The sequence below is a fragment of the Abramis brama genome (genome assembly GCF_963993115.1).
Source record: "Abramis brama genome assembly, chromosome: 18".
Lineage (NCBI taxonomy): Eukaryota > Metazoa > Chordata > Actinopteri > Cypriniformes > Leuciscidae > Abramis > Abramis brama.
The window spans coordinates 16318914-16334033 of record NC_139980.1 but is presented as its reverse complement, the minus strand read 5'-3'; the positions used below and the strand labels follow the sequence as shown (position 1 = coordinate 16334033).

General features: G+C 38.0%; 1 protein-coding gene across 1 annotated transcript; it reads right to left on the bottom strand.

The window, feature by feature from the left end:
- Positions 1-3936: 3936 nt before the first annotated feature.
- On the bottom strand, positions 3937-13626 carry calm1b (calmodulin 1b). Its single transcript, XM_084090298.1, has 6 exons — positions 13363-13626; positions 10095-10125; positions 9865-10008; positions 6161-6267; positions 5887-6022; positions 3937-4910 (listed from the first exon to the last, which is right to left on the bottom strand). Exons 1-6 carry the CDS (start codon positions 13363-13365, stop codon positions 4882-4884), a joined length of 450 nt encoding a protein of 149 aa, XP_083946424.1. The 5' UTR covers positions 13366-13626; the 3' UTR covers positions 3937-4881.
- Positions 13627-15120: the final 1494 nt, after the last annotated feature.

The following is a 15120-nucleotide window of genomic DNA, read 5'->3' as shown; positions in this document are numbered from 1 at the left end:
CTAAAAACACATGTTGACCTCCAAAATAAACTCCAATGTTACTTGACCCACATAGAAGCACTAAATAAATTGTATTTATTTATTTATTTATTAACAATTCTACATATGACATAATCTACTCATATATGTTTTTATAAAGTCCCTCTGTGGTAAAAGTCAAGCTTTTAATGTTGATTATATGTCTACATGGTGTTATTAATATGCTTTAAGACAACCCATGTGCAAATTCATAAGTCAACACCACTGCTGAATGCTGAGTATCACAAACTACCTTGTAACCTCACTATTCGTAGTAGTAGTGTAGTGACTTCACTATTCCTTCTGTTATTGATATCATTGAGTTACTTTTTAAAATTCAGTTTTAATTCATTTGCTTAAATATTTTTGCTGAAATAAAATTATCTTTCTTGTTCATGACGTATGCGTAATGCTCTGAGATCTTTTGTATGGCATAGCATAGGGGCAAGGAAATATTCTAATTGGTCAGAATATAATAATATTCTAAATGTGTTTTTAAAAGAAAATGAAGGTAGATATAGGCTATGTTGTTGAATGCATTACTGTGTTAAACAATTGCAAAAAAAAAAAAAAAAAAAAACTGCAAGGCCTGGAAAAGAGTGAGCCTCAGCCAGGTGAGAAAAAGTAACGTAATAAAACACTACTTTTCATAAAAAAATACTTTTTTGTGAGTAACATAACACATAAAAGTAACTTTCTCCAACAGTGTTCAGCATGTGGTTGTGGGGAAACCCCTCCTCAGTGCACCCTTGCTGGGAAGACGCATGAAGAAACGTTTTTATGAAGCAATTTATTACAAAATCTGTCTGAAAGGGGTTTTATGCATTATGTGTTTCAGGGCTTTGTGCGTGATTTTTTATGGCGGGTTCACTGTGTTGCACTCAGCCATACTGTACTCCAATACACACAGAGACATGGTCACAACACACACACACACACACACCCACACAGAGAGAGAAAGAAACACAAACTGCTGTCAGCAGTGTTATGTAACAAACTGTCTTCAGGCATCGTAATCCTGTATGCTGATGTTAGTGTCTCAGTGTGTCTGTGCGGTTTCTCTCTTGCCTGACAGTTTCTACAGCTTCCTGCTCAGAGCCACAGATTCAATAATACATGAATAAAATATGAAGATACACTGTAAAAGATTATGTGACCAATAAGTTATGACAACATATGTTTTTACATTGCTTTGACTCATCAAAATAAGTTAAGCAATTTTCACCTTTTATACGTTATACAAGATTCAACTCGTGTTTTTAATTAATTTACTTAATAATTTAAGTTGAATTGACTTAAACATCCAAGCTGATTGTACTTAGTTTTACTCTTAGTTTGATGTCTGGATCTATTTGAATGCAATTCAAACATTTCTAATAGTGACAAAGTGCAAGTTTGTTGATTTTCAACCTGCTTTGTATTGTTACAATGTAAATGAACAAATGAACAGTCCAGGTCTGAGAAATTCCCATTTATTTGTCAGCAAATAATCCGGCGGACTTTTGACAGCTCTGGAGCTTTTGTGAAAACTACAGATTATAATTACGCATTTTTGTATCCCTGTCCACAGACACAGAACAAAACATGTATTGCACAATAGGTTTATCACTGGTAATGGTATCGTACTTCGTCTACTCTTTAAATAGCATCATGGTAAAAACAGCCTTCTTCACGGCTCACTCCCACTAAACATTTACTTTTGGAATTCTTGCACCCGCAAACAAAACAAGTCGATACCATTTAAAATAAAAGTTTGCTAAGAAGTATTTCCTTCTGACGCAAGGTGGTATTTGACTCTTGTTAATTCAATTCACCTTGTTCTCAACGTAAGTGCAGTGCAGCCATTGTGAATTGATTTTGTCGACTGTCTAGGCTTCCAGTCTCATCCTCTTCCTGTTATTTTATCTGCACAAAAACTGTCCGTTATGCTGCTTGATATTGCAAACTATTACTTGTTATCATATTATCCAGATATTTACCTATAGCGGCAAATGAACTGGAAGTCTCAGCACATTGACAGAAAATAGCTTACCTCCCTGTATATAGGGATAGGAAAAAGACTGGAAGTGGCCTTGGATGGCAACATGCCCAGTGCATTATGGGTGTTGAAGTTTTCCTATTTGGCAAAATGGAAGACAACAGCCCTTTTTCTCTGTTTTCTCAAATCAGGTATAGCATCGACTTACTCTCATTATATGTAGTATTAGTAGACTGTTAGGTTAGGGTTAGGGTTCGAATAAGTTGACATGTAGTTGCAAAGTTACTTATCGTCAGTAGAATGTCTATTGGGGAGAAATAAAATAAAGTGTTAGCATAAAAGCAGACAGTCTATTAATACTCTAATGACTATTAGTTGACATGTAGTTGCAAAGTTACTTATAGTTAGTAGAATGTCTAAGTGGACTTTTGAAATAAAGTGTTACCCCATGTTTTATTGAAAGCCCATTTTGCCATTGGTGAATTAGCCCTTTAAGTGTCCAAATACTCAAGCTGTAAACCCTGTAAACCCTAACACTCAAAATAATTATTTGGATTGAGACGAGCCAATTTAAATTAAACAAAATAGTTCAAGCAAATTAACTTTTTATGAGTATTTAGAACCTTTTGAGTTCACAAAACTGACACATTTTAAGTAATCTGAATTGTTTCATTGTTTTGAATTGTATTTACTTGATTCTTTTAATTTAGACTAACTTAATTTTAACTGAAACTGGGCTGGGATTTCTATTTCCCAGCATGCTTTGCCATGACACTCAAAGGGAGAGTAAATGCTAAAATCTAATTTTATATAATGTTCTTCTTACTTAAACTTTGAATTTCTTAACATAAACAATTTGATGTAATTGATCGCCTATTTTTTTTCTGAGTTTTGCCAACTTATTCAGGTTTACAGTTTTTATGAGAACTCCATGTCAAATTCAAAGGACTTGACTAATATACTTTTCCACATCCGGACTGGTGTCATAATACAGAAAAACGGGGCCGGTTTTGCAATAGAAACCTTCAGAAATACTGATCTGATATCAGACAGGAGGAAGTCTTTGCCACAAAAACAGCTGGTAAAGGTTACAGTGATATTTCATCAAGTGATGTTGCACATAAATTGCACAAACAAGTGTTGCTAAGTGTCGTCTGACGTGGACACACCGCTATCTTATGAATCAAAAAAGGACATTTATTTAAGTTTAATGGGAGCAGATAAAGCAGCGTGCTGTATTTTTTTCAGACTTTTTTGACCGAGCATTTGCTCAATTTAGAATGTGCGCACACTACTTCGAAATGAAAAATGTAGTTATGCAAATAAAATACAATTAATTTAAAATTTTTCTAATTATTTTTTTATTTGTAACATGCAGGAGAGTCTCTGCATTGTCTTGTGTAATATGATAGGGTTTTAGTCTGTGTTGTTGATGGTTGAGAGGAGGTGTGGAGGGGGAAGGGTTGTAAATCCTGCTCTCTTCTTACTGGTACGGCAACATCCTGCCTCATTTTCACGTAAAATATTGATACTCCTAATTTAACCACAGGGCAGCTCAGATGTCAAAATGTGTGGGTTTGGCGAGTGAGACTGTCTCCTGCTTCTTGGGTGGGCGGCGGTAAAGATTAGGAGCTTTGCATTATGCAGGTCAATTCTAAAGAGAATTGTGTCTATATATACATACATATGTGAAGTTGAGAAAACTGAGGTGTAAAATGACACTTGAGAAAAGGAGAAAACTGGAAGGGAAGCTAGATGATCGGGTTATTAAATGTTTGATGGCTTCGTCTCAACAGGAAGCTTTATCTGGAACACAGGTGGTCTAGTGCGGTCACTGATCTATTTGAGCTCAGACGGGATGGATGTCAGAAAACCCGGACCTTACTTCGCTCAACGGACACAGGATGGTTTCATAAGGAACAGCATAGAGCAGGGAGTCGTAAAGTACATGGTCACTTTATTCGAAGAAAATATTAAAACAGTAGCATGTACAACTTGGAATGAATGCAAACTGAAGAGTGGAGTGCAAACTCCCGCAGCAGAAGAGATGCAGGGGAGAATTCACCGTTCAGAAGTAAAGAAACAGAGGACAGAAAAGTGAAGGCTCAGACACAGTCCTCCAACCATCTCGATCATCCCTCCATCATCTCCATCATGGTGAGACACCACAGAGATGGCCGTCCAGTAAAAGAAAGTCATTGAAACGAAAATAAATGATTGACCAAAAAACTAAACAAAAATTAAATCATGCCAAAAAAAATTGAATTATTTTTTTTTTTTCCTTTTTCATTTTGGATTTTTGCTTGTTATCCCCCGCAATACCTTAAAGCCCCATTCCACTCAAAACTTGAATTTACAAGCTTTCTCTCTACTTGTGGTTCCTCTTAAATTACAAAAAAAAAACCACACAAAAAAAAAAACACAATACAACACTTCAGTGGACTCAGCACGCTCTGATTGGCTGGAGAATGAGCTCCGGGCTCAAGCTGCATGCATGAAGAACAGAAGAAGAAAAAAAAACAAGAGAACAAAAGGAGGATGGCCAGCCCAAACATTATCAAGAGCAGATGGAACTTAAGGAGTTCACCAAATGCTGTTTTTCTTTCAGTTTGAAGGTAGTTACAGGATATTTTTCTCTTGAATAACTGATGCTAGACTGATCTTTGGGGACATGATCACTAACCATTTCATGCAGATATTTGACCTTTTTTTTTTTTCATTATTTTCTGTGTGGACAGAAGGATACTTTATTTTAACATTCAATTATTATTATTTTTAAACAGAAATATTGTGAATAAATAAACATTTTTTTCCCAAGAGGTAAGTAAAACATTTGACTGATTTTTTTTTTCTCTTCTAAGAGGGCACGGCAGAAGGAGGCGGCTTCACTTTGCGGTCATCATCTGTACAAATTCTGAGAGGAGAGATGGAGAGAAAATGAGATTAGGCAGTTGCTTTTGGCCGAACGCCACGCTGCGCACCCAGCTGCTAAATTGCTCAATGGCTTATTAATTTTTTAATCAAGAGGTGAAGGTAGAATTCACACGGTAATTAGCGTCCCATTTCCGAATAGCTTTCATATGAGTCTAATCAAGAGGCTCCGCTTTCAGCAAGACAAAAAGAGGCCCTTTCACATGTGCTCTGTACGATTATGGTGCACTCTGGGAAACATGAGCCATTTTCGATGCAGATAACTTAGAAGTAAAATATACTGTGGTGATTCCAACATGGAGATGAATAAAGTAAACACCACAGATGAGATTTTAAAGCAGGGTTCACCAATCTCGGTCCTGGAGGGCCGCTGTCCTGCAGAGTTTAGCTCCAACCAGCTCCAACACACCTGTTTGAAAGTTTCTAGTATGCCTAGTGAGACCTAGATTAGCTGGTTCAGGTGTGTTTAATTGGGGTTGGAGCTAAACTCTGCAGGACAGCAGCCCTCCAGGACCGAGATTGGTGAACCCTGTTTTAAAGGAATTTTAGTTCTCTGAACGAATCATTAAGAAATCATGAGGTAATGAGATCACAGTTGAATGTAGAGCAGGGTTCACCAATCTCGGTCCTGGAGGGCCGCTGTCCTGCAGAGTTTAGCTCCAACCCCAATTAAACACACCTGAACCAGCTAATCAAGGTCTCACTAGGCATACTAGAAACTTTCAAACAGGTGTGTTGGAGCTGGTTGGAGCTAAACTCTGCAGGGACAGCGGCCCTCCAGGACCGAGATTGGTGAACCCTGATGTAGAGTAATTTACAACGGTTTTGAACGTGGCTCAACCAATTGGAATCAAGGACCGGGACTATCCGTTTTACAAAATAGCCTTTTATAATAGCATATGACTAAAAAAAGGAATGTTGTAGGAAATACAGTGAGCGTTGAGAGGTAAGCAACATACCTTCATAGTTCACCTGACCATCACCATCTATGTCGGCTTCTCTGATCATCTCATCCACCTCTTCATCTGTCAGCTTCTCGCCGAGGTTTGTCATGACATGACGCAACTCTGCAGCACTGATGTAGCCATTACCGTCCTGGAAGGAATAAGACAATATAAGTCACAGAAAGGGCAGGAAAACTTTGGCCTCACTGCCGTGACTCTGAAATTCGAGTCGATTTTGGCTGTGATAAACAAACTAAAGCCAAGTAAAGTAGTTACAGCTCAAACATACCTTGTCAAATACCCGAAACGCCTCGCGAATCTCTTCCTCGCTGTCTGTGTCCTTCATTTTCCTGGCCATCATCGTCAAGAACTCTGGGAAATCTATGGTTCCATTTCCTAAGAAAAAGGGAAGTGAAATTTTATTGAAAACCGAAGTATTGACAGGAATGTCAATACAAAATAGCCTGATGGAGTTTTTTCGGCTCCTTGCCACTGTTGCCTTTGGCTTGCTCAGTTGGGGATATTTTGGGGATATTTAATTTTATTCTATCAATCAATAAATTCCACTAGAAACAAACTTTGTTGTATTATTTTATTTTAATACTGTGAAGCTGCTTTGATACAATCTGTATTGTGAAAAGCGCTATACAAATATACTTGATTTGATTTGATTTGAATGTTCACCTCAAATACTCTGAGAGGTATAATAAACCATTTCCGCCTCAGAGTAAAGGCCCGTTCACACCAAGAACAATAAATATAAAGATAACGATAACTGTTAGGCGTCCACGACAGTGGACGTTATCGTTCTGTTTATTCCAAGCGTGTGCTGCAGTTTTGTCATCTGCCTTTTTAAATGCTCAAGCTCATTAAAGTCTGGTTGATTCTGATTGGCTCTCAATGTTTTAATTGTTCATCAGCTGGAATAATCATTCTGAAAGTGATTCCAACAATATGGTTCCTCTGTGTCATTATTTTTAGAAAGGTTTTTAGAACTATATCTTAATCGTTATCATCCTTGGTGTGAACGGGCCTTAAAGGGTTAGTTCACCCAAAAATGAAAATTCTGTCAGTAATTACTGGGTTGTACGTCACACGGTGCCCAGCGTCGGCCAATAGTGAGCCTACGTGTGACGTACAACACAGACGCGCTGCGCTAAAACACTACGTGAAAAAACTCGAGGCCCAGAGAGAAGGAAATGAAAAGTGGAATAAAGTAGTTATTTTTGGGGGGGTTTTGCGCACAAAAAGTATTCTCGTCGCTTTATAAACTTAAGACTGAGCCACTGTAGTCACTTGGACTATATTAATGATGTCTTTAATACATTTTCTTGGCCAGCAAGTTATAATGTCTTAGAAGCCTATGGAGAAGTGATCCAGCTCTCAGATTTAATCAAAAATATCTTCATTTGTGTTGCGAAGATGAACGAAGGTCTTACGGGGTTGGAACAACATGAGGGTGAGTAATTACTGACAGAATTTTCATTTTTGGGTGAACTAACCCTTTAACAAAATAAGGTAATTGTGACTTTAAATCTTAAAATTGCAAGAAATAAACAACTTTGAATGAACTTGTTTCTCATAAACGTGACCATTTCTCATGACTGCGACTTCATGCAATGTGGCCTTTTCTTATAATTACAACTCTTATTGTATTTCTTATTTTAAAATTCATCTCACAATCACCTCTTCTGTTTTTGTCTCTCAGGCAAAGAAAAGGCTTCCATATTGAAGTGTCAAAGTTAAAGATTTGGGTGATGACTGGGTGATCTCCACCCCATCTTAGGGTCATTTACTTGGAAAGCTCTCAGAACGCAAACCGCAGCCGTGGTCACTCACAGTTTACAAGCAAGCCATCAAAGAGATGAGAGTACTGGGAGGTGGGGATTCGCTAAGAGAGATCAAAAACCATGTGACTCACTCTGGATTAGCAGGAGATGATAGTCCTCAAGGGGCTGCGGTGAATAATAAAAGCTGAGAGGGTTACTGTGATATAAGAGACGTGGCTAGATCCCTAAAGCTGGCACGGACTAGCCTTAGCTTGACCATAAAAGAGTTAAACCATGTCTAACGTTCATCGAGGTCTGAAATAGGTCAAGTGTGCGGTAATAAAGACCAGGCTGGATTACTGACTGGATGTGTGAAACCACTGGTCTAGGATTAGCCATCCTAAAAGAGACACTGAACTTTGACTCTGGTTTAAAACCTATGCAGCAGATGGCGATTTAATGGTCTGTGGCGTAATGTAGCACGAGTGAAACTCGTCTTCAATGAAAACGTGTGCAACAAGCCACATTCTTAGCGTGGCAGATTAAAATGTAAGACCTTCGATTGCCACAGGATGTTGAGTCATATTAGCACAGTCTTTCAAAGGTGCCGGAGGGGGATGCAATTCATTACTAGAAGAACCACTCAGCAACACACGATTGTGCTGAAATCAGCCATTTCCAGGTCACTTCCAGTGTCGGTTCTCAAAATAAGTTCTTCCACGGTTTCCCGGCAACTGAGTTGGATGAGTGTGTGGGAACGAGATGACAAACGCAAAGAGTGGATTATGCAATTACTTTTATTTTCCACTACTCGCATTATTGCCGTCTGACCTAGATCATGTCACGGCAGGAGAGAGGCAGGCTGCATCCCACAGGCCCATCGATTCGCTGATCGAAGAAGACTCGCAAATCTGACCGGCTTTAGAAGTCTTGCAGCCTCCTGATCATCCCAGACCATCTCGTCTGTCTGAGAGGTCTGTGACAGGAGGCTGATGGAAGAGTTTTCTGGTGTCACTCCTTGCTGAGTGAGTCACAACGATGAGTGGATGAGATTAAATAGCTGTACTTACTCCAATGTTTAAAAAAAAAAAAAAATAGTCCTAGGGTTGGAGTTCGTTTACGATGGATGGATGCACATTTTTAGAGCTTCAATCTGCTGGTTGCAATCCACTGCCATTATAAAACTTGGAAGAGCCAGGATGTTTATTAATATAACTCCGATTGTATTCGTCTGAAAGAAGTCATATACACCTAGGATGGCTTGAGGGTGAGTAAATCATGGGCTAATTTTTATTTGAAAGTGAACTACTCCTTTAACACATAAATAGGTTTTTGTAGAGCTTTTGTGACATTTCAATGGGTCTGCAGAGATCTTCTTTATGATTTCCTCACTATGCTTTTTTCCCCCTGCATGCTTCTGCAGGTCGGTAAAAACCAAATGACTGATTTGGCAGACTCAAGTTTTTTTATATATATTTATATATATATATATAAGCTGTTTTATTGATATATTTCCTTTCTAAGAAATAATAATAAAATATCTTGCCTAACTATTTAATAAGGTTAAACTTTTACACTTTTTCTTTCATTATGATATTAGGACAGTTGCATTACCCTGACATTTTTTTACTTGATGCCACTTTATAAATTGTATTTATAATGTAATCTTTATAATGTAATCTCTTTAAATAAATACAAATTTAAAAAAAGAGTGTTGAGTCACTGACCCAATTATAAGTAAGCCATTTGAAGGCTGATTTCCTGAACAAACATGCTCTGCTTGTCTGAGCAGCCAGACACAACAACATTATGAGTTTGTGGGGAGTGTCCTTTAAAGGGTTTGTTCACCCAAAAATAAAAATACTGTCATCATTTACTCACCCTCAAGATGTTCCAAACCTGTATGATGTTCTTTCTTCAGATGAACACAGAAGATGATATTTTGAAGAATGTGGGTAACTAAACTTTTGACGATAGCCATTGTATTTTATCCATAATATGGAAGTCAATGAGTGTCGTCAACTGTTTGGTTACCCACGCTTTTCAAAATATCTTCTGTGTTCATCAGAAGAAAGAATGCATACAGGTTTGGAACATCTTGAGGGTGAGTAAATGACAGAATTTTTATTTTTGGGCGAACTAACCCTTTAATTTTGAGATATTTAGAAACAGGTGATAAACTGCATTTAACGTTGATTCATAGTTTACTTTCAAATCCACTCACCGTCAGCGTCCACCTCATTGATCATGTCCTGCAGCTCTGCCTCCGTGGGGTTCTGGCCCAGCGACCGCATGACTGTGCCCAGCTCTTTGGTCGTGATGGTGCCGTCACCATCCTTGTCGAATAAGGAGAAAGCCTCCTTGAACTCTGAGATAAGACAACAGCGGTCATATTTAGTGTATGCTTCGAAACACACATATCAAAGTGATCTGATTATGTGCATGAACTCTCACCTGCGATCTGCTCCTCTGTTAACTGGTCAGCCTACAAATCAAAGAGAAAAGAGATGCTGGTTACTAAGTAGACAGAAAAAAAGCATTTCGGGTTTTAATGCATCTCTATACACCAAGAAGAGTCCTATCGTTTTGCCATTATACAAAAACTGAACTGGTAATGTGACACTTGTAGCATGAAAAGGTTGCAAATGCATTTTTAGATTTTCGATGTGACATCCAAACAAAAACACTTTATACAGTAGCATCAGATTACAGGACATTGACCAACAATCCAGGCCTTTGGTTAACGGTGAAGAGGGAAAAGCTTGCTGTATGAGTCTCAAGAGCTTGCTAAAGTGGATGAGAGCTGCTAGGAAAACAAATAACCCACATTATGAAGGGGTGGAGTGGAGCTAATGGACCAAAGAAAGAGGAACACGCAGCCGTCCCTTCAATCACACTAATTATTCCACTTCCTTGATGCATTAAGCAGCCATACTCTCACATGATATGACATATAACATGCACTGGCTAAAGAGCCACACATGAGTCACTGGCAGATACATTGAGACAGAGTGCTGGTTTGCTGGATATCTGGGTCTTTCTGCTGCCATCTGTATGGCTCATTTCATTCCTCATGCCCATGTGCCCAGTAAACCTCCATCAGCCTCCTCCTGGGGGACGGGGACCGTAGAGGAAGAGACGCAGCTGCTCTGGGACTCTCTGAAGACTGTCTGTCCTGCTGTCTGAAACGTTTCTCTTTTATAATGGGCAATAAATGGAAAGTAGTGGTTGTAGGTCGATAAAAACATCGCAAACATGCATATTTAAGCAGGTGCTCTAGGACCCGACAATTTCCAAAACGTCCAACAACATGGTAATCGTGTATCAGTCACAGCTAATAGACAGTCAAGAGTTGAATTGATAGTACTTTTCTAATAGTTGCCATGATGATCTTTGGCTGAAACTACTGAAGTGTTTGTCATAGTCAATATTCAACCAATGTTTGGCCATTTTAGTCACCAATAGTTCCCTTTTCAACACTTATCGGCAGACCTATCAGAAAGATAGGTATTTATTTATATTTAGGCTATATATTTAATTCAGTGGCTATATATATATAAATAGTGACAATTTAATCATTTTTTACTTATTTGGTATGTCATAATTTGTGTCATATTTTCAAGTTTATGTCAAAATTGTTGTCTGTAATTTTAGTAAAAGAATGAGGTCAAGTTGGCTTTTTGAAAATCCATTTTTGCAATAGGATCAGTATCAAAATATCACTTCTTCACTTCAGTCTCAAATTGCCAAATCATTGCACCTAATAGCGATGCATTTACAGAAAATGTGACCACATAAAACCAAGATGCAAATCAAAGCCTGTGAAATTGGACCTGTTTCTCCTCTATTTTCAATCACACACCTGAAGGCTCTCTACAACTACATCTCTAGAACTCCACAGGGCAGAGGAACTGCACGAATGAATCCGGTCGGCTGTACTTACTGTGCTTGACACTACTGTCACCCATCTGCGATGAGATGTGTTTGTCTAAAACGCTGCTCTAGGCTATCGCTTATTAAAAATGTTCAGGCAAATGAATGTAGGTCAGTATACACAGCATAATCCTCAAGAGTCCCAACACATAGGCCAAAGCACGAGTTTCAGGGACCATTACATCATATCTTCACCCAGGACAGCTGTCTCCTACCAGATGCTGTTCCTCTTTATTAGAACACACACAAAACCAATACAGAGATCAAACCACCTACAATAAACCAAACCAGTCCAGAAACACTTGAAGGGATAGCCTAGTTCACCCAAAAAGGAAAATTGTGTCATAATTTACTCAACCTCAAGTTGTTCCAACCCTGTATGAAATTCTTTCTTCTGCCGAACAAAAGATATTTTGAAGAATGTTGGTAATCAAACAGTTGAAGGCACCCATCAACTGTCTGGTTACTAACATTCTTACAATATCTTGTATCTTGTTTTTATTGCTCAAGAGTTTGATCTTTCTCAGCTTACTAAAGACTTAAAGAAATAAGCTCTCAGGAAAGGTTCTGCTAAAAAAGAAATAAAAATGGACAAAACTTACACAACTGTTGACAGACAGTACGAGTATAACGAGTATAAAATAAATGCAGATAGCATAGTTTAGATTTTTGTTATTAGGTTCAATTTGGCTAACATTAGTTAACAATGAAAATACTTTTAAAGCATTTATTAGGCTAATCTTAATGTTAATGTAAACATTTACTAATACATTACTAAGTTGTACCAGTATTTTTAATGGACCTGAGCTAACATGAACTAACAATTTATGATCATTTTTTAATTCTGATTTCTGCAGGGTAGCAAATTTAAAATAAAAAAAAGAAAGAAAGAAAGAAAGAAAGAAAGAAAGAAATACAGGTTCTGTTCACTAGGATGAACCACAATTACATCACATGTGAAATATCAAACAATACCTCTCAGATTCAACAAACAAACAAAAAAGCTACAAGACAGACATTCTACAACGACACACCTTTTATTTGCATAAGCTACAGTGACTACAGAGAAAATATAGGAAATGACCATGACCAAAAGCCTACACCCTTTTAGTCCACGCAACACTGAGGTTTGGTTACAATACAACTGCCTGTCATTAGTGAGGCCTTTAAATGTCAGTAAAGTGGTTTTAGATGGGAAATACTGACCAAGCTGTTGTAATTCAGTCTTTAGAGGGAGTATACAGGGAGATAGATGATGCAACATCCTACACATCCTCATCTGAGACAGATCTACCATCATCTTCATCATGTCCCATCCATCATATTTCACATAAACATAAGCATATCAGCATAAACATCCTTATCAACCCAACCTACTGACCCTCGACCCCTAAAACACTGCCCAGTCTGTCTAAACTAAATATCACAACTAAGTTACAGGTTTCCAATGTGCTGTCATGTTGATCTAAATCATCTCATTTTAGGATATAATACAACAATTATAATACATGGCATGTATTCCGCATCATTTGATGTGTATAACCCGTATGTAAGATAAAGGATGTAAGAATTGCGCAGTTTTAGATTCAGGCTTCACTGACCGATCCACCACTAAACTGATAAAATAACGCGCAATGTTTAAAATTAGCTCGCCGTTATAGTAAATTATCACGGAAAGTTACATCTACAAACTAAAGCTTTAATTAAAAGCCTGTTTTGAGGTTCATTTGGTGCGGGCAGAAAGTTAGAGTTACTGCATTAAATAGTATAGCATTAAAATATCACGTACCATGTTTGTAGGGAATAGAGGGTGATGATGATAATCTCCAGACTAAACTAAACGCAGCAGGTCTCTCCCTCTCTTTCTTTCTCTCTCTGTCTCTCTCTCTCTCTCGATCTCTATCTCTCTCTGTCTCTCTCTGTCTCTATCTCTCTCTTGCTCTCCGGGATGCGCGTGCACTGCTGCGGCTCCGGCTTCTGTGCTGTGTGGACTCACTCACTCACTCACTCGGTGAGAAGAAGCGCACATGTATTAATCCGCCACTCACTTCCTGACTCAGTGCGCGCGGAGCGGCCCTGCCTTTCCCTCTCAGCCAATGACACGCGCCGTTACAGCGCAGGCAGACCGACCGAAGCACGCATGATGCAGTGAACAATGTTTTCTTTCTGTCCTGCTGAAATATTTCAGCATTAGGGTGATGGATTCATATAAGTCTGTGCTAAATAATACATCTTTGCCTACTATTAACAAGTACTGCTCCCTGTTTTAAAGAATGTGAGGATATGAATAACTTGAAGAATTCCCACTCAATCATACTGATTGACAAGAACTTGCTCATTTTGTGATTTACTAGATGAATGAATTGTCCATTGTCCAGTTTGAGGCACTAATAATTAATGTAGGTCTCCTGATACATTATACTTTTGTCAGTGTCACCTAAAAGAGATGTGTGCAGTTATTTCCCTAATGAAATAAAGGGGTTTGGGGTATTTCAGCTTGCTCGACTGGAATACCAGCTTAAATCAGTTAAGACTAACATCATAGGCTGGTTTAAGATGGGGTTTTTTACCCTCCAGGACTCAGGACTCATATATGGACTATAAATGAGTGAATTATTATGATAAATAAAAAGTATTTTAGCAAAAGAATGCTGCATACTTAGTATTACATAAATCAATACTGCTCCTTGTTTAAAGATGTTTAAGGATGGTTCATAACTGTTGAAACATTTTCTACTGACTAAAATTGCTTATTTTGTTCCGATCATTGTAAGGGATGAATTAATTATCCAGAAAAGTCTGCAGAACTAATTATGTATTAGGTTAAGAACAAGAACCGTAGCATCAAAGTTAATTCATGCTATGTGTATGTAATAGAATAGAAAATTATGTTGTTTGGAGAATCTTATTAAACTGAATGCCATTATTAGATAATTATTAAATAAACGCTAATTTCCTGCTTTTATGAAGGACAGGCTCAAGTGATGTGTGGCACTAGTTTCTCCAGGTGGAAGGACAGCGTGGATTTCCCTCCGCTCGGGTATTTACGGTGTCGGTTTGTTACGGAGCACCTGATTGGTTGACGCGGACCTGCAATATTATACACAATGTTAAGGGGGGCATTATTGGCCGCCCTGGACCTGCAATGCACCAGGCAACGGTGTATAATAGAAGACCCATCCAAAACTTCTTAGCATTTTTTTAATTACTATTATTGAAGGAGATTATATTAGTATTTGGCTACGTTTACTTTTATTGCACCACATTTCAGTACATTCTCTTTAAAAAGAGGAAGAAAAAGAGGAAGTGCATCAGGTTTTACTCACATTGAATGTTAAACACTTTCTATTGGCTAATGTACAACCCACGAGCGAATCACATGTAGAACCAGGTTTTTAAAATTAAAAACGTAAATTATAATGCAGTGCATAAACCTGTGCACTGTATTTAACCATAATATTTAAATTTTAAATTTAAAGTATTTTCTACCTCACTAGAACTGAAAATCAGGCCTACATTTATTACTTAATCTTGTAGGCCTACTTCT